Below are 26,139 nucleotides of genomic sequence, written 5' to 3'. Positions count from 1 at the left end.
TTCTATAAGAAAAATTTAGTCCTCAACGTTGTCGAATAAAAGTAACGTGAAATACGTAATACGAGTCGTTCCAGCGTTCAAAGTGCAGTATATTACAATGTTATAAGATTGCTGCTGGTATGCGCGTGTAGAAAGTACAGACTACCAAGAGATTTTCTTCTTAGTGACAGAATCTCAGACATGCGTGAAGAGTATGACTTTGCAGTCTCAGTGTGTTTTACTTCTGAGAGATATTGTCGCGTTACAAATACCTTAAATTCTCTAACCAAGTGCAATTGTTAAATGTAAAAACTACGCTGTATAGATGGACTAATAAATAATAATAATTTTTGGCTAATTCTTCTACTGAAGTTTATACGTCATGAATCATTATATATTTTCTATTTTAAAATCTTCCTCACGTGGTTATGGACTACATGTACATACATTGTCCAATTAGGTAAATAACTGTATGCAAAGTGCACGCGGAACAACAATGTTTTTAAATTTTCTAAACATAACTATTGCAGTACATCATCGTTTTAATCCACGGTACAAAGATTAACATTTTTACATATTTGTTTGGAAGCGTTGAGTTGGCTTGGAGGTCGAAGCTGGTCGTTTTACCGCGGTGAAGTAAGATGTTTGTAAAGTGGCGAGGTTTGCATAGTGATTGCCAAAAGCATGATTTCATTCTATAATATTTTCGAAACCATTGTAGTTTGTAAAATAAAAGTTTGTTGCGCAAGCCTGTAGATTCTCGTACAACACGTTCTACGTAGGTAAATAATTTACGCGATTTCTCGAGCGACTTTTTAAATTTCATACATCGCACGAGCAATTCTATGGAATTCCCAAAATTTAGAATTCTCGAAACACAGTAATTCTCAGCCGTATCGATTAGTATTCGTTCAGAAGCTGAATCGATCAACCGCATAAATTAAAAGGTAGAAACAAGTGACGAGCGTGCAAACACTGTATCTTAAATGTACTTAAAATGTTCAATTATTTATGTTATCTTCTCGTGATAAACAAGCTGGTAGAATGAAGTAATTTGATTTTGTAAAATCGTATTTATCGTAATGAAATTAAGAAACAAGAGAGAGGGTTGAAAAGCTCGGCTTCTGAAACATTCATTTACAAATTGAAGAAACGATAAAGCTTGTGCGATTATTATGAATAAATAAATAGTCACGAGTGTTACAGAGTATTGTAATAGAACAACGAGGAATTTTTGACGTACCTGCTGGATTCAATCCACCTGTGTTGGCAGGTGTGGCAAGGCCTCCGAGGCCAAGAGCCGCGAGTCCGGCCAATGGATTGCTACCAAGCTTGCCCATCTGTAACAACGACGAACAAAATCCAACGCTCAACAAAAACATGTGCCGCCGCTCGAACGATTTTTAAAAAGTGCTTTCAGAGGGGTATTATACGAAGACACCGATAAAATATAGATCTAAAAGAAAAAAAAAAAGGAAACGATCAATCTGCCTGCTTTCCTCGCGCGTCTCACATTCGAGGATCGTCGATCAAACCAGACGAAAGAAGAAGAAAAAAAAAGAAGAAATATCAAAATACAACTCTATGACCAGACAATGGAAAGAAATAAAAACAAATTTCAGAAGAAAACGACCAACGAAAAAAATAAGAAAGAAAGTGAAAATGATAAGGTATATCATCATCATCCTTTGAATAGATAGAACTGTTCGAATCAAATAAGAAGGAAGACAGAGGGGGAAAAAAGAAGAGATAGAGGGGAAAGTAAAGAATTCTCTCTAGATTGATCCATCATCGTCGATGATCTATCGATCGTTTTGGATTCTACGGTCGTGGCAACCTGCGAGTTTTTTCGCCCGTTCTCATGGTCTCTTCGATCTCGACCAGCAGGATGTCCCGACTTCCTGGGAGCCGATGCAAAATAATGTCCTTCGTCACCTTTCTCCACACGTTTCCATACTTTTCAATACTTTCACCCTTACTTTGCATTTGTTTCTTTTCTTTTCCTTTTATCGCCGCTTTGGAAAACGTCACGCTCTTTCAGGAACACGCATAGTGAAACAACACTCGCATGACAACCACACGCAACAAGGAGCTAAAAACATAGTGAAAATTAATCGGAGGAACGTAATAGAAAAAAACGCGCGACGTTCTAACGTCGGATCGGTGTTGAGATTCAGACGATGTTTGAATCTCCCGTCTTGGTCAACTCGGTAACATCAACTTGGTAATCGGGCAGACTGTTACGAGAACTATTCGACGTGATTATGCAAAGAATAATGGATCCTCGTTCGACGAGTATACTGAACTTCGTGGCAACGAAACTACTTACTGTTGCAAATTGCTACAAACAGAGGGAATTGGTTAAAAAAAAAAAAGAGAATAAAGAAAAAAGAAAGAAAAGAGAGACAGAGAAAGAGTTTCTGACTATCGAACGAATAATGATCGATCTATGGAGAACGATGATCGCATGACTCTCTACCTTCGTAAGATTCTAAGAATGCTTCAAAAATAAAATGAAATAAAAATTAAACGAACCTTCTGTAACTTTTTTTACAAAATAATTCCGATATAGTATGAAACAATATACTAGAAATTATAGAGAGATTATTAAAGCAGCAATTCGTTCGTTACATTAAACTTAACGATCCTTTCGGGAAAGACTTTTCTCCTCGATATTAACTTTAAAAAGCATCGTGGATGTAATTAATTAAACTTTATAAAAGGATTAAAAATGAAATACCTATATCAGCAACTTTTTAATTACATATCGTTACAGAAGGTTGAAGATGAAACTCAACTGAAAAATTTAACTACCGTTCACTGCCGGTCATCAAATTATTACGATCGCCTGAAGAAAAAACTGCAGCAGAATTTCTCATACACCGTTAGAAGCATAAAATACTTTTTACAATCCATAAACGCAAGTCCCTTATCTCTTTGTAAGAAAGAAGTTTGTGTTTCTAAGCTTCATTCTCGATCGGTCTTCGAACGAGCGATAATTTCGAAACGATCATAATAATTCGGCTCGTTGTTGCTCATAAACAAAGATGTCGATATTTTCTTGAACCTTCTCTATCGCTATTAATAGCAGCACGCTAGTTACGAACAAGTTTCTCGACGTATGTCTATAGCAATGTACAGCTTGGTATTCTGGAGATCGCTTTGCGCTATTAGGGACCGGAAGCCGAGGAATCCAGGACGCTTTGTGATCCAGCCGGAGAATATGTCTACACACGTACGACATACTATACGTCAGAGGTTGGATCGAACTCGATTCTCGCCGCGAAGATTCTCTGCAAATTAATCGACCAAAGTCGACCGTGGTATCTAGCGAATATTAATAGTTGAGGCGGTTAACTTCTAAAGGAACGGGCTATTAAAAAAGAAAAAAAAAAACAGACAGAGTAGAATGGACGGTTAGGAGAAAAGAGAATATCGCGAGACAGTATGCATCTACGTATCTTTTTTAATTTCGAAAAATTCTTTTGCTTTTTTACGATTCATTCATATTCGTCTTTCGAATAATATTCTCGTTGCAAGATTCTACTTATTTCAAGGAAACTGAAATTGTGTAATTCGTATGACACGACTCATTCCGGTATCTAAAAATTATTGAATTTTTATTTAAAACAGAAAAAAAAAGAAGAAGATTCAAGTTACGTAAGCAAAAGCGATTTGTATCGTTCCTACCGATTCAGTTATATTTCTTATCATTTTAGAAAATAATTTAAGATTCCTTGCTTTTGAGAGAATGTTCGAGACGGAATGGAAGTTAGTCGAGCAATTTTTCTATTTCTGATCTTTGAACATTAATTACAAAGGAGACTTGGCGCAGAATTTAGCGCGCGATCGATGTGCTCGCCACGAAACTTCCACAGCATCGGACTTCGCGAAAGAACCCGACAAAGTTCCCTGAAGTGACACATACTTACATAAGTAATAACGAAATGCCACGGCGAATAAGTATTCGGCTATTTTTACTTGGACAAATTCTAGCTAAAATATTTCAGTCTTGTGTAAGAGATTCTTTTTCAAAATTAAGAGAAAGTATTCTTGCGACCACCTTTAATTAATATTTTAAGCTCGTTGACCGTTCTCTGCTTCAATTTCTATTATAACAATTCCAAAAGCTGAGTACGTAATTCTTGCAGCGATTTCTAATTAATACCGTAAGCTTGCACTTCGTTTCCTACTTTAATTTCTATTATAGCAATTCCAAAAGCTGAGTACGTAATTCTTGCAGCGATTTCTAATTAATATTGTAAGCTTACAGTTCGTTGACCGTCTTCTATCTTAATTTCGATTATGACAGTTCCATAAAAATGTCATTTAAAAAAAGAGAAGAATATCGCTTTCAATTGATTAAAAAATCGATATATTTCGTAAATTATTTATTTACTTTTCAAAGTGTCTTTCCCGGTATTTTAGAAGCAAGAGTCTCGCTGATTACGCGCGCGTCGCAATTTTCAACCGTTCGAATTCCAATTCGCCGGCGAACTCATCGACCGTTCCGCAAACCGACGAAATAGTAAAACTCCAAACACACCGTCTCGTCGGACCGTGGCGAATCAATGTAAAAGCTGCTAATTACAACGGAATCTCCCCGTTGGAGTTCAACGGGTGAAACAGAAACTGCAACGGTTAATTCCTACCGGAGATTGCAAAACTCGTACGTAAATGCATACACGTGATAACGATATACGCGCCGAACACAAAAGTATCAACGACACGAATTAAATCATTATTCATAAAAAAAAAAAGAAAAGAAATTTCATATATATTATTTAATATATGTATTATATAATATATTTATACAAGATGTTCATTTTAACGTTTTACACGATTTTTCAGCTATTTTTTTTTAAAGGTGTAATAGAAAAAGTGTACATCTCACTGTAATATACTTCATATTGTGTGTGAACTAAGGCTTCATATTTTATTTTAGTGTCCGTTACGATATTACGGAAAGGAATCGCGTGATTATATTTTCCAAATGCTTTGGATGATTTTTCTATCATTATGAAAGAAGAATATACTGCTGAAAAATTGCATGAACCGTTACAGCGAACTTCTTCTATATATAAAGTGTTACGCGTAAATTTATCACTTGAGTATCGTTGTAATATTTAAGATTTCGTAAAAATATCGTAAAAGGATTGGACAGAATTTTGTGTCGCAGTTTCTCGAACGAGATATCGGTTAATTACTTCAAATGACAAATTCAACGTGATATACAGCGGATAAATTGATCGAGATCTTATTAATATATCTTCTGATCTTCGGTGATACGTAATTCATTTTTAAAGTATTTTAAAAAATGTATTACTATCATTTCTAATGTGTTAAAGTAGTAATTGGCAAAAGAAACTTGACGCTTTCCACGATACAAAATTGTATACCTCTTGACACAAAATTATGCAATCTTCGTAGAGAAATTTTTTATAAAATCTCAAACATAGTACACGTACTTCAAGCGATCAAATTAAGCGAAACGTCCTGCGTTTTCTGAATATATAGCGAACGAATTAAAGAAAGAAAGAAAAAAAAAAGAGAGAGAAAACAAGGAAGGAGGGAGCAAAAGAGAGAGAAGTAGAAAAATGCATTCTTTCTTGCTCCTTGTCGTAAACAGGACAAGATGTCTGGGGCTAAAGATCTAGGACTCTCTTCGTGTACACGTAACCGTGCCCTAAAACATGAAAACCTCAAAAGTGTGATTGGTCTTCTACCTGCAACATCATCTATACTAATCTATGGTGCGCGAGTTCGAAAAAAAAGAAAAAAAAAAGAGAGAGAAAGGGAGGGAAAGAAATAAAAAAGAAGGAGGCGATAAATATACATGTAGCACGACACATTTGATCCAACATTGCGAACGTCGTTTCCTCATTTGCATCGTTCTACAAAGACGAATCATCGACGATGCAACGTCGAATGACTCCGACTGTTTCATACATCATAAAAATAATCGTACTACACGGAACCATAACGTTTGGATGGTGCTCGCAACCGATATAAATATGTACTTCAAACGAGACAGAGATAGAAGAAGATAGACAAAAATAAAAAAAAATTATATATAATTTAAAAAAAATATTTAAAAAAGGAAAAAAGGAAAGAAAAAAAAAAACTCGATCGAAGACGTAAATATGATGTATCGTCACGACGTTGAGAAACTTCTACCCTGCTTAAGATGGTGGAAACGTGATGTCAGGGCAGCCCACCCTCGCGCGAACTTCTTGATTCGTAGCTAAACAGAGTGCTTGGAAGCCATGCTGTTCTAAGATAGGACGGCGAGTGGACAATGGACAACTGAGGACTGAGGCGAATAGAAACGAACAAAAACAACTAAGAAGAAACAAAAACGAGAAGACTTAGAAATAGAAATGATAGAAATACGGGACAAATTTCGATAGAATAATTTATATCCTCGTGTTATAATATCGATGATATCGATATACAAGGTGTTTCGGATAAACGAGATCGTCTGGATATCTGTTTTACTTACGATCGTATGAAAAGCCTTCTCAGGATCAGGACGAAGTTAAACTGTTTCAAGGGACACGTGTAACGGCGAAGAGAATCTTTCCTCAAGTTCGTTTCTTTTAGAAGATTATTTTTTTTAAATAGAATTCTTTCTATATATATATATTTTTTTTTACAATAGTAGGCGTTTTTTTCTTTATATAAAAATATTAAGACACTTATGCCAGGAAAAAATTAGTTTAAAAGATATTTCGATTTTAATTTCGTCGAATGTATTTGGCGTATGAAAGAAGACAAGGAAGACACGCGTCTTAGTGAAGAATATCACTTTTGCTTGTCATACGTCAAGTTTTACAAAATTAATATATAATTAATAATAATATAGAAAAGGATAAAAAGGGAAAATTAAAATATCTTTGAAATTCAGCATTTTCAGGCACAAATACCTCGATACTTTTGCATAGAGATTAAAGAAACGCATCGACCGACGAATAAAAAGAAATATATAGGGTGTATGTAGAATATAATTCTCGTTTTGAGATACACCGACAATCTCGATATCTCGCGAAAGAATGATGAAAGAAAATTCTTTCCGCCGTTACGCGAACACCTTAAAATAGTTTTACTCTGCCCCGAGAAGTTTTTTCATACAATTGTAAATAAGGCAGATATTTGGATGAACTCGTTTAGCTGAGACAGCCTGTATATCGTACAATAAACATTAATATTATCGTGGACAAGTTGACGTTCTGCTCCACCACGGCGTTGGCCCGATTTCTCTTCTCCAGTTTAGTTCGAAATCGAGACAACGTTGGAGGAGACAAGGCCTCGACAACAGTCTTTGTACTTCGACCGTGCGCTTCGAATAAAAGGGAATTCTTTTACAGGCGAAAACAAAGAGACGTACGAACGTATGAAGATATACGAAGAGGGATGAGAAAGAAGGAAGTCTCTTGCGAAGCCGTGAAAAAGCGGAAGCGTGTATATACGTACTTCGGAGATCGGTTTCGCGATCGGTTCGTCGCTATCGTATTTTTCGCTGGCGCTCGAACCAAGTGAAGTCGCTTGGCGTCTATTTACCTTTGTATCGAAGCGTCTATTGAACGCGTTTCTTCGTAGCTTACGCACGGCCAATTCTCGTTCGTAGGTTTGTCGAGAGTAATGTAAAAAGATTGCGAAAGTTTGACAGATTCTTGGTGGTGAATCGATCGCGGTGCATCGGCGAAACAAAAGAAAACACGAGTTTTATTATTTCAGAAGCGATCGGTAAGCAAAGGAGTTAGATTTCTTAACTCTGCTGTGCAACCAACTTCTTTCCACCCAATTGCACTTTTATCTCGTTAGAAATTCAGATGCCGTCTTTTTACACGAATTATGCTCTTCTTTTTTAAATAACGAGATTTTTTTGGAATTTTTCAAATGTGGACTACGCGTAAGACACTTTTGGAAGGTGGTTTACGCGTTGGAAAATTAAACAATTCAGAATCTGATCTAAATCGTTGTTGTCATTTACGAGCTTTTATCATAAATTACGATATTTCCCCAAATTTTTTAACGAAGAAGAGGCACAATTGAGCGGAGAAGTTTGAGTACCGTAGCAGGGCTAATTCGCTAGCAGCTTCCGTCATTGTCGCGTGGACGTGAGATACAAAAGCAAGTTGGCTGAAATTCGACCGTGGCGAAACACAATTAGGATCGCGAAGTGGAAAGCAACTGTATGTACATAAAATGTTCCACGTAATTGGGACAAATCATACTCTTTGCGTGATTGCAATTAGGAAATTATCTACTGGGTGAAATATTAGAATAAATACCAGAGAAACATGATAAATGATTTAACGAGGATCATATCCTTTCGTAAGTATAATGCAACGCATGTACATTATGAGATTGTACAAAAATATTTAAAAAATAAAACCGTTTAATTTTCTCTTTTTTTTTTTTATTCTGTACAAAGAAGACATTAGAAAAAATTTGGTCGAAAAATAATCAATTTGTATATTTCGTATAAATATTGTTATTAAAGTTACAATGTTTCGTGGCAGATATTTTTCAATCACTGCACCCGTGCTATATTACACAGAATAACAGATTTGATTTACGTGAAACAAAATACACGCGTCTATTAAAAAACCACTGTACATCTACATAATGCACATACACTGTGTTACGTTCGCGAAACAACGTATTTATAAAAATATGGTCCTGGAAAGGTCTCTTAATTATTCATCTCTTTTTCATAATATCTTTCTCTAATTGCGACCAGAGAAAATTGTATGATTTGTCCTAGTTACGCGAGCCAACCTGTACACACGTTTTCGGTTATCTTGAATATTTTCCATCCCGAGGATGAGTTAATCCCTTGGTGCTTACGATGGTTACATTTAAAGGAAAATATATCGTTTCAGATGAAAATTCTCCTACAGAAACCAAAATCTTACCAATAATCTTGCCAGTAATACGGCACGTAGTAACAGAGAAGAATCCTAAAGAAAAAATTGGCAAGAACCATAATTCCATTTATGCTTTTTCCTAAACCCTGCAACTTTTGTCTAACTAATTATGCTTCGAATAGTAAGAACCATATCCCGATATAAACCGTAAAAATTCTACTCGTATTACTAAACAGATATGTTGGAAAAATGTAAATTATAAATTCCCGTAAGACAAAACTGTGTCGGTTACTGTTACAGTTCCACTGTTGTCAATTGATTTGCTATCATCAAGGGATTAATTTGCCTCGAGAAGCGTCTGCAATCCACTAAGATCCGATGCATCTTCCGCGTGGCGAGACACGTTTTAAGAAGTGGGATTTACCAGGATCGAGAAGGCGGATCAGAAACAGAGGATTTCTGATCAGACTCTACCGAGAAGAACGGAACGTAAACAAGAGAAATCAGAGACAGTGTACGTAGGACGAGAAGCCAAGAATTAAATCATGTTCTGTAAGCCGAGAGACAGTAGATAAAATAGTTAAGACGGAGAAATAAAACTAAAGAAACAAAAGTAGAAATTTAGAGAAGAAGGAAAAAAGAAAAGATAAAGGTAGATATAATTCTCCATAACAGGCAGAGAAACTTATATGAAAACTTAGACAGAGTCAGAAGTGGCGGTGGGATTGTGAAGAGAAAGAGAGAAAGAGAAAGAGAGAAAGAGAGAGAGAGAGAGAGAGATAAAGCGCAATGTAGTAAATAATATACCTATGTAAATCTACCTTTTCTCGTGCCACGCATGCATACTGGTCTTTGTTTTGTTGTACAACTCGCTCATTGTTCACGTCGTGGTTGTCCAATACCAACCCGCCCCCAATTAGATCAGCTATAGCGTGTCTCCCGTAGAGTGACATACTTCGCAAGGAAAAGAAACGGAAGTAGAGATACAGAGAACACAAGTTAAGAAACAAGACAAACAAATAGCGAAGGAAACCAAATAGAAAATTGTACCGACAGAACAATGTATGTATAGAAGAAAATATATAAAGTGGAAGAAAAAGACAAACGAAACGTAAAAGGAAATGACAATAGAGTGAAATAACGTAACAGAGAAGAAAGAAGGAACTCGACCGGTCCGCGGAATAACGCTAATGAAAAAGGCAATGAGCCGTGTGTGCAGTGAGATTCTGGTCGGCCACCTTTTTCTCTCGTTTACATTTTCATTTTATCTTCGTGCGGATTTTCCGATCTGTATGTTTTATGCGTCGTTTTCTTCGTTCTTATTGGTAGCTGTTCTTTCATTCGAGTTTTTCGCCGTTCTTTTTTCTCGCATCTCGAAACCGAAAATCGTGGAAGTCGGGCTCCGTGTGAGTCGTCGGTCGTCGAAAAGCGCAGAGAAACAGAAGGCAGGACGGATGCTGAGACACGATGATACACGCCATCTTGACTACGAGCAGATTCGTTAACAATTATCATCGATTTCGGTCTGCCAAGATCGCCAAACATTTCTGCGATCGTCTACGATGCACTGGAATTATTGCACAGCAGGAGCGATAGAAATACGATTTCCGCAGCTTTCACAGTAACGGAAATTCGATGATCAGAACTTTTACAGAGATAGCAGAAATTTCTAGAAATTCGTTGGTCAGAGCTTTCGCAATCGGAGGAGTAATAAATTTTCCATGTTCGGTGCTTTCACAATAGTAAGAATAATACTTTGTTAGAGCATTCAAGATCCACGATCTACGAGTTTTCTTTTAGATTTACATATTCACGCTCATTTGCGATAACAGAAACAACAAAAATACTAGAAATTCGATGATCAGAGCGTTCGTAATCGTATAAACGATAAATATTCGGTGCTTTCGCAGCAGCAAAGATAAAACAAACTTCTAGAGCCTCCACTCTGCACAATCTACGAGTTTTCTTCCAAATTTTCATATTTATACCCTTTTTGAATAACATGAATAAAAATTAGAAATAATAAGAATCCTAGAAACTCGATGATCAGAGCTTTCACGATATGTACAAAAGATAATAAAAGGAACAAATTGGACGCTCGGCGTTCCCACCACAATGTCTTCACAAAATTTCAATATTTACACTCTACAATCTTACAAACGAACAAACAAGAGAAATTCGCAGGAAAATTCGGAAAATTTACGATCGTCTGAGTGTCCTCTCGCGGAATAAAGAATAACGCGTGCTCGTTTATCAATGTGTTATGTGTGTGAAAGAGACAGACAGACAGACAGACAGACAGAAGAAGGAGAAAGAGAGATCTTCCATCCCTCCAGCGAGTTTCTATCTCTCTGTGCATCATTTTGTCTTCTTTCTTTCTGTGCCGCAGTCAGCCGGACGCGAATTAAAAATTCTGACGCAAACCGAACGCGACGAGTTTGTACTGTCGGAAGGCGGAACCGAAACGCACCCTTTTAATAATTCAATCTGTCAACAGGGGGATTGCGAGAGCGTTGCGTCAATGTGTTTGCACCCCGTCCACGCACAAAAACAGTTACTAATTAGCAAACGTCGCTGTTAAAGCCGGTAATTATGTTTGCCGGGCCGTCGTTCGCGCCGACGCTGACAGATAGAAAATTCAGAATCAATTGCTTCGGCAAACGTGACTACCGTGTGTTCCTCTGCACGCTGCGTTTTCTGTCTGCCTGTCGACCCGGCCATCATTAAAAGGAAAACGCGTTTGTACACCGTCGCGTCAAAGCTCTGCCCTTCGTTTTTCCGTTTGCTCTTTCCAATGTTTCCACATCGAAACGTTCAGATCTTTCCTCGATCATCGATCGATCGTTCTGATCGAATAAGTCTTAGTAATGCGTTTGAACGATTCTCTTTAGAATTATGGTTCCACCGTGTATCGTCATATTATCATTGGTGTCTTAGGTTGGTTGATCGATATTGCTAAACAAAATTTTAGCTTTTGAGGTATTGGCCAGGTTTCTACGTTATTCGATATATCGTTGGTAATTGGAACAGACAAGAATATTTCCAGTTTTGTTTCTTTACCTTGAATCGCATTTCACAATCGATTTGACTAATTTGAGAAAGTTACTATTACATCGTGGTAAATCAGTATGTGCATTTTAATTACACGTATTGGACATGCTGACAAAATATGTATATATTGATGTACATATAGAAAGTGTATATATACATTAGCAATTTTATCTACCAACAAGTCTAATCCACCAGAAAAATCTCAGTCTTCTCATAGAAATTTCCAACGTTCGATCGATGCGCGTGGAAAGAAAGTATCGCGATAATTATTATCGTTTATCAATTTTTCTACATATTCGTTATCTAGCACTACGGAAATCTCCATCGTTCGTTCGATATATCCAGAGAAAGAGTAAATATTTTTGCTTTGCTGCTGGGAATCTTGATTGTCGCAATTTTCCAGTGCATCGACTCGTCTTTTTGCCATGCTTAATGCTGTCAACCCTCGTCAAGATGGCATTTCATGGCGCCTGCCGATCGACCGGACGTACGGGTCGACTTCGACCTCGCTAATCAGCATGAAACTCATCGACCGCCATTCTTAAGATGTCTCGTGTACGCGCCTGTCCGCGTTTGACCGGATCCAACGACAGGCCATGACGAAGAATCCATCGTGCGACCCTCGAGTAAGCGTTCATGCTAAAGCAGGCTCGATCAATCGGAGAGTAAACCCCCGGTGAAACGCGCGTGATTCTCGAACGTATTGCAAACGAGCTCTTCATAGCGCGACAAAGTATCGCACTTTTTCAAATTATCTGCAGCCAAAACGCTCCATCGATCTTACGTAATTTCTTCTGAATTTTCTCTACTTGTTATACCGTGTAGCTAATCGATTCGACAGATGAGCGGCTCAAATCACACGCGCCTTTCGTCCAGAGGTTGTCTGCACGTGGGCGGACAGAATCGGCCCCACGATGATCGTACTCGAACCAGAGATAAAACATAGCTCGATCGTGACACACCGATTATTATCATATCGTAAACACATGGAAATCATAGGAAATGAAATATAGAAAACGGAAGGACACGAAACCATACCATCGAATATGCCATCGAAATAACAGAAAGAAACTATCGTTCGTCCTCTTTTGCTGTATTTCTTTCGTACTTCGGACTTTTTTGCACCTGTGTTGACCGAACGTTGTCGAATACGATTCTCGTGAAGAATATTCACGGTCATATGTGTCGACGGGACGCGCGATAAACGAGATTCATTTGCACCATACCGTGTCTTTTTTTATTTCTCTCGTTGAAAAATTTCTTTTATCATTTTTGCTTTGATCGAGCTTGATTCGCGTACGCGAACAAGCGTACTACGACGCGCTTCTTCGTAACGAAGGATCAAGGTTTTAACGTTTATCGAACGGCGTATAGCCCATGTGGAGTTGGAAGCTTTGAAACTGCTCGAACGGTTGTAGTAGAGTCGTTAAACTTGAAGCTCGATAAACTGGTTTCGATCAACCACTTGACGCTCCGTGTCGACGATTTGCATAATACCGCGGTGGCAATGGCGATCTTGCAACGGCACAAAGGGAAAACAGTTCGACTGTGAAGATTGCCATATCGATCGTCAGTTTGAGACCACACACCTTGTCTCGTGGGCAAAATTTATGACAGTTGGGGACAGGTTGTCGTTTTATTTGCTAAAGATTGAAACGCGGATTTATTCTTATCGTTATCGATTCGCGTCTCATGGAAGCTAACGGTGCTTCAGGTATGCCGTTCATGTTCAGATAGAAATAGATACTGGCGATATACAATTGTTTAATAGCGTCGATTGTCTCCATTCTAAAATATTTTATACGGATATCACTCTTTTAAATTATCGAACGACCAACAAAATATTTTCTTTTCTTTTTTTAAATTAGTTGGTATAATTTTCCGCTGGATTTGGGAAACGTTTATTTAAAAAGTTGCCTAACGCTTCAATTTGCAGGTATTTTTCATTTCTCATTTTTCGAAATCAGTAAGTTTTAATCAGTTACGGTAACAAAATATGAAGAAGAGAGGCAACATTCGTGGCGTGACTTTTATGACAAATTTCTTCAGAATTGTAAACTAAAAATACTAAAAACGGAATAAATCCTGTTTTAAAATTTAAATTAGTATCCTTGCGGATAAATATTCATTAAATTATTGAAATATCGTGGTTCAAGCCATTTTTTAAACCAGTCGCAGTACACGTGTCTCTTAAGAAATCAAGCGATTTCCTTTGAAGATATTCCATCAAAAGAGACTCAGTTTCAAGAAAGTCTTCGCGTGCCACGAAATTCCGATGATTAAACACGGTCGACACGACTCATTTCCGACAACCTGTCCCATAATACAACTGATAATGTGGTAACGCCACCGATATCACCTCAAGTGTGAAATCTCAAAGGCGACCGATTATTATCAAGAGGAATTCGCGTGACTCGACATTTCTCCATTCGACTGCACACAAAACTACAGTCAATCCAATGATACAAGAATAAATTCGTTCAACGCCGACAGTAATTGTTCTTTTTGTCTAAAAAAAAAAAAAAAAAAAATCGTTATTCGACTGCGTACACACAAAACGACGACGAATGCATAAAAAAAGAAAATATCCAACGTTAATTGTAATTTCGTACATATTCCCCTGTTCGACTTCACCGAGAAGATTAATGAGAGTTCGATTAAAAAATTGATCGAATGTTAATTGTAGTTTTGTAAATTGCTCTTCGACGTTTCTCTTTCGACTCCACAGAAAAGAATGATCAATTCAATAAATAAAAATGAAAAAGAGAGAGGTTCGATATCGTTCTTAGACTTTAAAGAAGTTTCTCGCCTAATGCACGGCTATGATCGACAATAATCGTGATTATCGCGCGTACCGTACAATCGTGTATCATCTCGTGTCGGCATGCAACGAGAAAATAAATTCTCTGTGCACCGTAAAGGACGGCAAGCAGTTTCACAGAAGGCGACATCAACCCACTATCAATCGCAAGCACAAGAAAAAAAAAAGGAGGAGAGAGAGAGAGAGACAGAGAGATAGAGAGAGAAAGAGAGTGTGAGAGAGACACACACCGAGACCACGGCTGGGACATAGAGTACGTAAAGAAGCGTCTTGGTGAACATTGTCAGAGAGACGGAACAGAGACAAATGAACGAACGAACGAAGAACAAGAAAAAATCCAGAAACGGCCGATACACGTAACAGACACGTGCGGATCACATAAAAAGCAAAGCACATAACCGACGCGCCACTTCGACGAGTTAACGATCTCTTAATTATCAATAAATTAGACGTCTGTAAGAAAATCTTGCATTTTACTTAGAGGAGTAAAATAGATAGTATTGAGAAATTAAAAGATTCGATAAAGAAGACAGTTGGAGATCGATCGATCGGTGGATATTTAAGAGACGATTCCTCGTGAAGCCACGCGATTGGGAGAAACACAATGGGGTAAAGTGGAGCTTCGAGTTCCTCTTATTTCTTCTATTCCAAGAGAGTAGAACGAGAAGATAGAATAGAAGAAGGTATCTCTGAAAGAGGTGGTATTTTTTAAAAGAAATATTTCCTCGACATTTTCAAGTTTCCAATCTCTCTCTATAGAAGGTTTCTGGACGAAAAAGCGACACACGCGTACAACGTGTTCTTCATTTGTTAATCACGTATTCGTAATTCTTTAGTTGAAACATAGAACACAGTGGATTTTAGTTGTACAACGTATGGAATGTTGCAAGCAAACAGATGATGATTCTGGAAGTAAAAAAGCGTGGAAAATGTCGAATAAAATTTTTCGTTGGAAGCTTCGCTTTTTTTTTTTTTATAGATAAAAACGAGCTTGAAAATTCATGAGTAGACGTGCGTGCGCTCAAACCATCTCTTGATCGATAGTATGCAATATGCTTGCCGGTGAAATAATGTCGAGTTCTATTTCAAACCTCATTTTTTTTTTTTTTTTTTTTCAAAAACGAGGCTTGAAACGAAAAAATTGTACTCTTCATTTTTGACTTGTTTTTGTTTCCAGAATAATATTTTTCCCGGTTCTATATATACATATATATCACATGAAATATTGCGCGTATAGTCACAAAATCCATTGAAACAGTTTGTAAAATGAAGACGACAAAACGACAGCGTAAATGTATATCACATTAAAACAAAGACGAAGAATATGAAATGCAGTACACAACTGTTGGCAATTGCTTCAAAAAAAGAAAAAGAAAAAAAGAAAAAAATGGACTAGTCTATTGCAAAAGTCCATTACTTGAAATCGATCCACTTCCTTGCTAAAATTAGTGAGCGAAGCAATTGATTCGATACACATAATCGAGCCATAAATAACCACAACAGTTTGAACTACATATATTCGAGCTACCTAATATTAATTTATATTCTGTATCTTACAACGATAAACGTTATTAATGGATTATGCCACCTAGAATACAGAGTACAAATTAAAATAAAGTATCCTGACCTTAAACAACTTGATCCAAACTATCGTGGCTTAATTCAACGAATTAAAAATTGACGATCATAATTACATCGTCTTTTCTCTTTTTTAATTCTTAAATATCAATTTTCATTTCATAAATATGCCATCGCTTCATCGTCCTCTTACTTATTATTTATTATGTCATTTCTTTCTTTCCGTCCAGAAGCGTGATATATACATAGAAAGAGAGAGAGAGAGAGAGAGAGAGAGAGAGAGAGAAGCACTTGTGGAAAGTTTGTATGTTGCTTTCGTGAACGAATCACTCGAAGCTACACGAAGGAACGTCGAGCAGAAAGCCAAGGTGTGTTCAAGGTGCCGATGCATGTACGTGTGGACCGGGCTTTGGAGTTTGTAAAGGGCTTTTCCAGGATGGGGACCAGGTGGCCTATACAACGGTGGAGCATTCCGGTACACGTGGGCAAACATTCTACGCGACGTTACGGCATTTGGTGAAAATTGGATATCGAATGCTTCGACGAGTTGAATGAACCGCGTCCTACTCGCATCTCTCGTTCGCGAAACATCTAAAACTGTGAATCCTAGATGACGCGTGTTTTCACCTAAAACTGTTCATTACATATTGCCGTTGTTCAATTCTCGCTGAGAATTCGATCTCAATCGTTCATGAATATAGTCTCGATTCACTGCGAATACGTTTTTAGTTTGAAATGTTGCAAAGTTTAAATACTTGTTAGGAGAATGGAAGTTTTGCATTTTAGTAACAAAGATACAGACGTTTTGACAAGCTATCAAGAAACGAATATGTTATTTGAAGAGAAAATTCGAAATTATATTGACTTTAGGTCGGTGTCTAATAAAATATGGAAATTTATCGATATTAGTTATCAAGAGAATTAATTGCTACTACTCTGAATATCACCATAGAGTGAATCATTTAACGTTAAAATGGAAGGTCTCTTTGTTGGCTTGTATTAAATGAAAAATACCAAAGAGAAGGAAATATTCATTATGAAAGCGTCAGTACTGCAAAAATGAGAATTTTCTTTTCAACTTATCATTCCCTAGAGTAGATTCTAATAGTATGTATATAACTTGACCTATATCTGTATAATACTTGAAACAAACGTGTTACTTGATCATTTTTCTTTCCATTAATCCATACTGGAAACTTTGCAATTAATTATGTCGTAACATACATACACTCAAATTTACAAAAGAATTTGTAACAATGTAGAAAAGATTCAAAAAGGAAAGAAAGAAAAAGTAGCACCTCTTCTACCCGAAATCCGCTTCTCAAGCTTCGTCACCCTATTTTCCTCATTCACTATCTCCTTCACGACCCTATTCACCCTTTTCATCCTCCCCCTCCCAAAACACGTCAGCTCTCGTCTTACATCCAACTCTTTCACCATTTCCACCAATTACCGTGATCGTCCGGAGCCATGTATTAAACCCGAATCAATTCAGGACGAAGAAGTAGACAGAAACAGAGATAGAGAAACAGTGCATCTTGGCCAGGAATTGTCCAAATTGCGTCCTCGGAAAGACGCAAAGTAGTAATTAAATGTATAAGGGACAACTGGGTGTATAGGTGAACAAGGGTTAACAATATATAAATATATTTATATATATGTGTATATATATATTTATATATACGTATAATTCATATACATATACATATATACATATATATAAATAACAGAGGTCCGCTCGCGTTGCTCCGTACAACGTGTACGTTGGTGTATACGTGTGTACGTGTATTAAAACGTCAAGATAGATTCGAGATACGGTGTGTGTACCGGTTTTCTGATCGAAAGGGTCTGGTGGTAGTATCTCTTGGGGTGGTTTTTTTTTGTTGGTAATCAGGATCTCGGGGGTGGATCACGAAAAACAAAAGACTTACGGCGTCTGCCACGAGGTGTGCGGGCGGGAGGGCTGCCTGCAAGTGTCCACTCTTCAGCAGGGGGTCGGCGAGGCCTGCCACGCTGGCGTGTAAGGGGCTCGGGTGGAGGGGATGATGTGGGGTTGTAAGGTGGGCCGTGGATAGGAGCGGATGCCCGTGAGAAGCGGCGAAGGCCGAGGAGGAAGGGTGGGCCGCGAAGGGCGAAGTCGTCAAAGTTTGGGTGTTCAGCGAGGGCGGGGTGGGCCCGGCAGCGGGCGCGGGCAATGGCAATACTGTACTTACGTCCGAGTGGGCGGGCACCGCGTAATTACCCTGGATGGTGTAGGCTTGCCCACCAGCCAGGATCACTGGCCCACCAACTTGGGGTTTGGGGCGATAAGGGATCGTGGCGCCTTTAGGAGGGGACTGAAACAGAAAGAAACACACGCACGAGTGCGAATACACAAATCGTGTTGTTCATTCGTGTACTGTAGTAGCCACCACTTAATGCTCGCTGGTTCGGGTTCGCGTGATCAACCAGTTCGTCGGACTAGTTCGCTAGATAGAGTCTTTGGATGGACAGCTAGGTGTCTCAGGAAGTTCTCGGAACGCATTAAGAACGAGCGAGATACGACCGAGAACGCTATTTGTCTAACGGGGTCCTGAGATGATCAATATACATTGTCGATACTTCAGAGTTCTCAACGTTACTGTATGTGTAAACGGATCCTTGGATATTGTGTATGCGTTTTATCGCCGACATACAGGGTGTTTCATAACATGTAGAACCCATTTCAGCAGTGGACAGCAGACGCAGAAACGACGAAAACTGTCCATGCAAATACATGTCCTGTTTGACTTTGTTTGCAAGTTATAGCCATTTTTATGTTACAATAATCCGCGACAGGCAGAGGATGGATATTCGCGTGTTTATATGAACCATTTTCACTGTCCATGTGTCGTCTGCCTGCTACTGAAATGACTCCCACATGTTACGATATACCCTGTACATTGTCTGGGGGACGTTTACACGTATAATAATGTTTAGAAACCTGAAGAATTATCCCAGGACCCCTTAATTCAGCGACTTTCAACCTTTCTTATCTTATGGCATGCATAAACGAATTACTAAAATTATATTTGGTTTGAGAGCATTCACACCAAACGCCTATTGTTCTGGCTGTTGTCGTTTCTTTACTTAACAATCTAAGAGAAAAGGAAGTGGATGACTATGACTAAATGAGTAGATATTACACGCTTCAATCTCGCGGGTCTCTCACTGGTTGAAAATCGCCGATCTAACCGACCGTTTCGTGGAACTAGCTCCAGGAATTCGTGGCAACGACTTTGCGAACATTAAACTGCAGGATAAAAGAACGAACCTTAAGCGGAGGCTACAGTATATAGACACGAGAAGATGGCTAGCTAGTGGCATCAACACTTTAACGTTCTTCCTTCGTAGAAATTTACAATTTATCGCCCGAACAATATCATCGTTAATTTTTACCTTTCCCTTTTCTTTGGACTCATAAATCGTTTAGTAAAATCGTCCTTGTACAGTAACTGGATACATGAATCTTGTAAATGGAGGGCACAAGGCCAAGGGAAATACGTGTTGCTTTCTACTACATTCATTATCGCACACTGCTGTACAAAGTGTGTCATGAAATATGTGGTATCGATATGACAAATACTTGCCACATACTTTATGGCACCTCATATAATTAAAACACACGCTCGCTTTTATGATCGCATTGTGTTTCACGTAAGAGATAATCAATCGGATTCGTGTTTCTTAGCCGAGCCATTTTCTCATCTCTGCGCAGTACAGAGGCTGTTCTAGCCTCTCGCAGATTCTGCATTATTATAGCGTAACTGTGTATAGAGAACTACGAGTAGAGACGTCACCCTGCTTGATGATTTCAAGTGGTAGATTGACTGCGAATGTTCAAGCATTCAGGAGAAACTTAGTAGCAGAAGCAACAGAATAATCGAAACGAGCAATTCTCAACTTCCACGATATTCTTAGTAGTTCAGAATTTTACAATTTCTATAAATTTCTTTCCTGAAGTGTTGAATATTAATCACGTATCTGACTACCGTGAAACTCATTAGCTTAACGAAAGATCGAGCTACTACGATTAATGGAAATGGCAACATTCGATTGGTGACATTGATCTGGTATTCGAACATGGTGGAGGCGACGTAAAAAGTGTAGCAGATTAATTTAACTTCTGAGAGGCTCGATCAATGGTATGACAAGAATAGATGATATTGGCCAAACTCGAACCTCCAGGAAGCAATATTTCACGCGTAACGACCTAATGATAAAACAGATCTTTATTGCATCCATTAAACTTTAAATTAGCATAAACATTCGCAGTCCAGAGATAAGTAATATGGCAGGCCTTGGTCTCTAGAATACCTAAGTACGTACCTCTAGCATAACACAACAGATGTGATATATGCATTGTGTAATGGCCTCGCTGGTACCGGATATGGTGACTGCGCGTTCTGTCGAATTAGGCAGCATGTCAGAGGCGACCTGGATCGAGGCACCGGTCACCTCGCGGATCTCCTTGATCTTCGAGCCACCTTTGCCGATCAGAGAGCCGCACTGCGATGCTGGGACGATCAACCTGAGAGTGATGGGTGGCCTGGGTACACCGCCGCTTCCCTGGATGTCATGGAACTGGGAACACCATTCCTCGAATTTTTTGCAGATCAGCGTGAACGCTTTGAAGATTGAGTTCGTCGGTCCGGTCACTGTCACTATTCGCTCCGGGCATGAACCGTCGGAGATGTTGATCTTCGCGCCGGACTGTGAAACAGCAAGTTCCATTAGTTCTTTTTGTTTCCAATAAAAGGAAAACAGTTCTTTTTATCAAAGGATAGTTATAACGGTTTGATTTTGTCTTATTTTGAAGCGGTTGTTGACAGCGGTTTAGAGTTTCAGGTTCTTTATTTTAGCGTAGCGTACATAGCGGTGCTATGTATATGGTCGATAAACGTAATTATGTATAATTATTCTCACGTCATTTCCTACAAATCGTTTCATTCACGAATGGGACCATAAATACATTTTATGGAATCTTGGTAAAAAGACGCACGAAATATATCTGATTCGTGGTCGTACAAGTTTTATTGGAAAATTAAATTAAATTTCATCAACGTACCGTATGAAGCAATTTTATCGAAAAATGTTATTGAACATCTTTTTGCTGGGTTGGGTGTGTAGAATATATGCGCTTGTACATCTTTCAATAAGTCGTTTACGCTCTGTGAGGAGTCTATTCTCTTTCATTTAATTCTTTGTTAAGCTTCTTCTCAATTGTTCGTGTGAAACAATCATTGAATTATCTTAAATATTATTCATGTATCTACTTTACGTTATTCATTCTACATTATACTATACGCTTCGCATAACTTTCAGTTTATATATCATCTACATTCGCGTATTATCAAAACTATTCATTCTATCATTTAATACCTCGCATCAATCTCTTTTATACGTCTCGTTCGAATTATAAAGTCAAATAAACGTTTGAAACGTTGGCTTCGACAGTTTACGCTGTTTGCTTTTTCCAGCTGCACATACATTATTTATAATTTCACAGTGGCGTGTCGTTCGCAACGTCATTATCCTGCACGATAACCAGCAATCGCGACGATGACGGTAGCCGGGGCTTGTCGCATTTTTCAGCGACTCATATAGAACGATTCTCTGCCGTTCCTGGACGTTCAAGCGATTAAATAGCGGACAATGGGCGTTGAATTAAACTATTGAATGCCGTGTCATTGTTCGAAACCGTATTACGCTACCTGCGAAGAAGCTGAATGAAACACACGGAGCTTTTCTAAAACGTGGAGCAGCAGGTCCGATTAAATCCTATTGTTCGCGTTTAAACACGAAATTGTTTCTCGTTTGTCTACGAAGCGCAGGAAATAATATATGTGTATTCGAAATAATTTTCTTCCAGTGTATAACTGTAAATTATTTTAATTGCCCGTAATTTCCTTCTTTGCAGGCGGAAACGAATTATTTCAAAAGTTTTCAAACCTACGTGTTTGCACCGTTTCTGTACTTTATGCACGTGGGCGAGAAATATATCTTATCGTTCAAAGCGACTGGGAAATGTAATAAATATCTAGAACGATTGTTAGCGTCGCGCTTCAGCACAATTTTAAATAATTCTCTTTATTCAAATTGTTTAAAAAAATTTGCTCTTTTGTTCGCTGAATTATGCACACGCAAGAGGAAAATAGAGAATTCGTGGGATAACTTCACTCTTTATCGAGGTATATTTTACTTGCATATAAGATTCAAAAAATATATTGAATCTTTTACAATGATGATCGTAAAACATCAGTTCTTCAGCCTCTGTTACTCGCACAGCTGAATAATAAATCGTACTGCGGCTGTATGATAGTCAGAGATAAATGCTATATCATTTGGAGAAGAACTCGACAACAATACCTTGTTAGAAAAAATTGAGTATTAACGATGCTTTTCTAGATTCATAGGGTTCTGTTTTTTTCATACTTCCCTTCTAAACTTCGTTAAATGGAACGTACAATTTTCTTTTTATTTACCGTCCACCATAGTCTCTTTAAGCGAATACAACAACCTGTGAATGTAGGTCGTTGGAAGCTATTTTAAATCTCTTTGTTACACCACCCTAACGTTGTACCATCTGATCAATTCGACGTGTTGGTTAGCGAATTAGGCGTGCATCGATTATACGCTGCTCGTAAACCGGAAAAAATAGAATCATTACCTAGGGATCTGCACAGAAGCGCGTATAATTTCGACATCGATGTTTCTTCTCAAGAAGTATACGAGCAAAATATACAATGAAAAAAGTAACAAATATCTTCTAAATTCCATCAAATAAACTCTTCGCGAGAATTCGGCGAAACAGAAAGAAAGAGAGAAACGTATCTCGAGTGAAATTCTAAAAATTAAATTCTTACGAATACGAAATTCCACCGTCTTAAGATACACTGCTCGCATGATGATTAATTAATTTATTGCAATCTTGTACAAATTACAATGGTCCTTGATAATGGTCCTATGATATTTATTGTACCTTTAACGATATAGATAATGTTGCAAATCCCTTCTCAACGGTGGTGATAACGTACAATCGAACAGCTTTATCGAATTTTTAGAAATTTTATGATCCATAAACGAGTTACGGTATCAATAAAGTGTGAGAACGATCTATACTTAACGCGTTCCTTCGCCAGGCGTGCCATGCTCCGTTGAACTTCGTGTATCGCACCTAATGCATATATATATCGTAGAATCAGGTTATTATAACGCACGATTACCGTAGCGTAAAGCACTTACCAGATGATCTGATATTACAATTTGTTTGTTGGCATAATAATTTGCATGGATATTTAAAACAACAGACCGTGACAATCATATTACTGTTATATCTTAAAAAATACAAGAATATTGAAAGATACTGGAGGAAAAAGAAGATTGTTTGCTTCAAAATGTGTACAATTTTAAGTAAGATATTTATTTCTTCTAGCTCAGTTTTTTAAATATTTTTCAATAGGATATTTACTCCTCCTACCCTAATTTATCTCTAATTTACAGAAACGAAGCAATTTATTTTCAGTTTCCTTTTGTTTCGAATTTTTGTCATCTAAAAAGTTGGCCGCGTGTCTGACTTTCCACGAATGGGAAAATTTCATCAAAATAAACCGCAAGCGTATACGGATATTTTTACGGAGTAAAAGTTATATCGGAAAAATAGATTAAAACGTGATCGCTGGCGAATCAAATTACAAGCTTGCAGGGAGAAAACTCCTCTTGAAAAAGGGAAATCGTTGGAGCGTATTATTGAAATCGAATAAAAGAAATACCAGTCTATAAACACAGTAACGAAACGTAACTTTGGCTATAGTTTCTTGTTGCGACGGCTAACAAATCGCCACGTCGAATTCACGACGTAAACTAATTGCAACCGACGCGAACTTGCCCAGCCTGCAGTTTTTGGATACATATATCAAAACTGGAGTAACAAGGATGACTTTAGCCTGGATGACTAAAACCTGCATTGCACGCGAATTCGAACTTTGAAACAGAAGGTGAGCAACGTTCCTAACAGATAACCACAGTCACGTTGCACTTTTCCTTGGCGTAAGATTACAGCCAGTATATACATAGTGATTAAGTGTTTGGTTGGACAAAAGAAAATTACTCAAATTTTATCGACTACGACGGTATTATACAAAAAGGACATTAATCGTTGGACGACGAACGCTGTCAATTTTTAGTCATGCAGATAATGTACGTTCAGTGGCTGTTGAAGACACGCTGACTCATAAAAGTAGTTGAACACTTATTTCTATGCAAATTTTCATGGACACGATTAAAGGGATACAAGTTAAAGATTCGTTTTACTTGCTAAAAAATTACAACCAGTTATTCTTTGTACATTATACGGTAGGTATATCGTATACTTTTGTGTATTGCACAGATACCGTGCTTTTTCGGTATCTTGAAATTTTGCATAAATGCATAGAAACACGCAGACTCTTTATGTCAGGCTGTAAGCGTTACGCGAAGCATTTTGCAACTTGTACTATTTTTATCGCGAAAATAGATATTTATAATTTCTCTGGCGTTTCATTGTAAATTATGAAAATTTATAACGTACGATAATAATATGAAACGCGAGAAGGATTGCGGTAAAAATGTAATAATGTATCATTAATATGTGTCACGAAACAACATTTATATGCACGATAATCAACGCGTTAGCGTATTAATCAAAGCGCAAACAGAAATTTAATAGTTCTTGAACAACGTCCAAAACGTTCCGATCGTAAATATTAACGTGAATCATAAGTTGTTTGTTCACCGGTTTACGCGAAAACTTTGTTTATTCTATAAAAATTTGCCCAGCAAATATGTACATACATAGCCTACTTCTCGAAATGCTGGCCAGCGTGTCTCCAATTTAAATGCAACGTATGTTAAATGAAAGTTTGCCTATTGATTACGAACGAAGAACCATTTACAAGTTGATGGTAATGTTCGTATTATAAATGCAAGACTATTGAAATGTAAATAGAAACGTATAAATGAGGAATAATCACTCGTTTGGACTATGGACCTATTTGAAATAAAAAGATTCTTCATCCGAGTAACGAGAATAAAATAAACGAAAAGCTATGCTTTTCGGAATATTTGCCATTGTCTCTGTATCATCTTTATCGTTACCGAATATATCGAATTCTCTTATTACAATTAAATTAATGACATTCCATTATTACTAAATTTCTTTTTAAATAATTTCTCAGGATCGCTTTCAACTTTCTTTTCTCACGTATGGTCCGAACTAAAATTATTTTCCTGTTAATTATTAAAGTGGATTATATAACGCAGTTTTCCTGAGTGTCAGGAATTTATCGCGATAGCATTTTTCTTTGACAAATTAAACAGAAAAAGTGATAATTACGGGAATTAATAAATCACTCGGACAATGATAAGAATTTCATTGAGCTATAGAAAGATATAAAATGGGATAGATTAATTACCTCTTCGCGGAACCTCTTGACGATTTCTCCTTTCTTCCCAATGATGCTTCCAACCTCCTGTAACAGACAGAATGCAAAACACCGTTAGAATCGATCCCAATGCAAACTGCGAGCTTTACGACGGTTAAACGCGACGCGTTCGAACCATAAAGTTCCAAGTGCGTACTCGATCCCTACGTTTCCCGAGTTACTGTGTTTCCAGGAATTGCTCGTAAATAGCAGCCAGTCTCTAGCCACCAACTCGTCGTTCTATCCTATGTGATTTTTTTTTTTTTTTTTTTTTTTTTGAGATTACACGAGCCTTTCATGTTCAACGTCAAAGATAGATTCTACAAATACGTTGATATTTCTTACCCATCGATTCGCT

The 26,139-nt window shown here is 37.7% G+C and overlaps 1 protein-coding gene across 5 annotated transcripts in view; it reads right to left on the bottom strand.

Annotated features, from left to right (window-relative positions):
* Positions 1 to 26,139, bottom strand: part of LOC100647823 (poly(rC)-binding protein 3) — a 185,110-nt gene that overhangs the window by 33,685 nt on the left and 125,286 nt on the right. For 4 of the 5 annotated variants that reach the window (XM_048412340.1, XM_020866923.2, XM_012317260.2 and 1 more), the window contains 4 exons: positions 25,773 to 25,829; positions 20,650 to 21,033; positions 18,234 to 18,638; positions 1,223 to 1,319 (listed from right to left, as the gene is read on the bottom strand). In XM_048412340.1, coding sequence (XP_048268297.1) covers positions 1,223 to 1,319; positions 18,234 to 18,638; positions 20,650 to 21,033; positions 25,773 to 25,829 — 943 coding nt within the window. The remainder of the gene's footprint in view (positions 1 to 1,222; positions 1,320 to 18,233; positions 18,639 to 20,649; positions 21,034 to 25,772; positions 25,830 to 26,139) is intronic. The other variant, XM_048412339.1, reaches the window with a different exon arrangement.

Source organism: Bombus terrestris, chromosome 15 (genome assembly GCF_910591885.1).
Source record: "Bombus terrestris chromosome 15, iyBomTerr1.2, whole genome shotgun sequence".
NCBI lineage: Eukaryota > Metazoa > Arthropoda > Insecta > Hymenoptera > Apidae > Bombus > Bombus terrestris.
The sequence above is the reverse complement of the archived record's forward strand: the minus strand, read 5'-3'. Positions and strand labels throughout refer to the sequence as shown.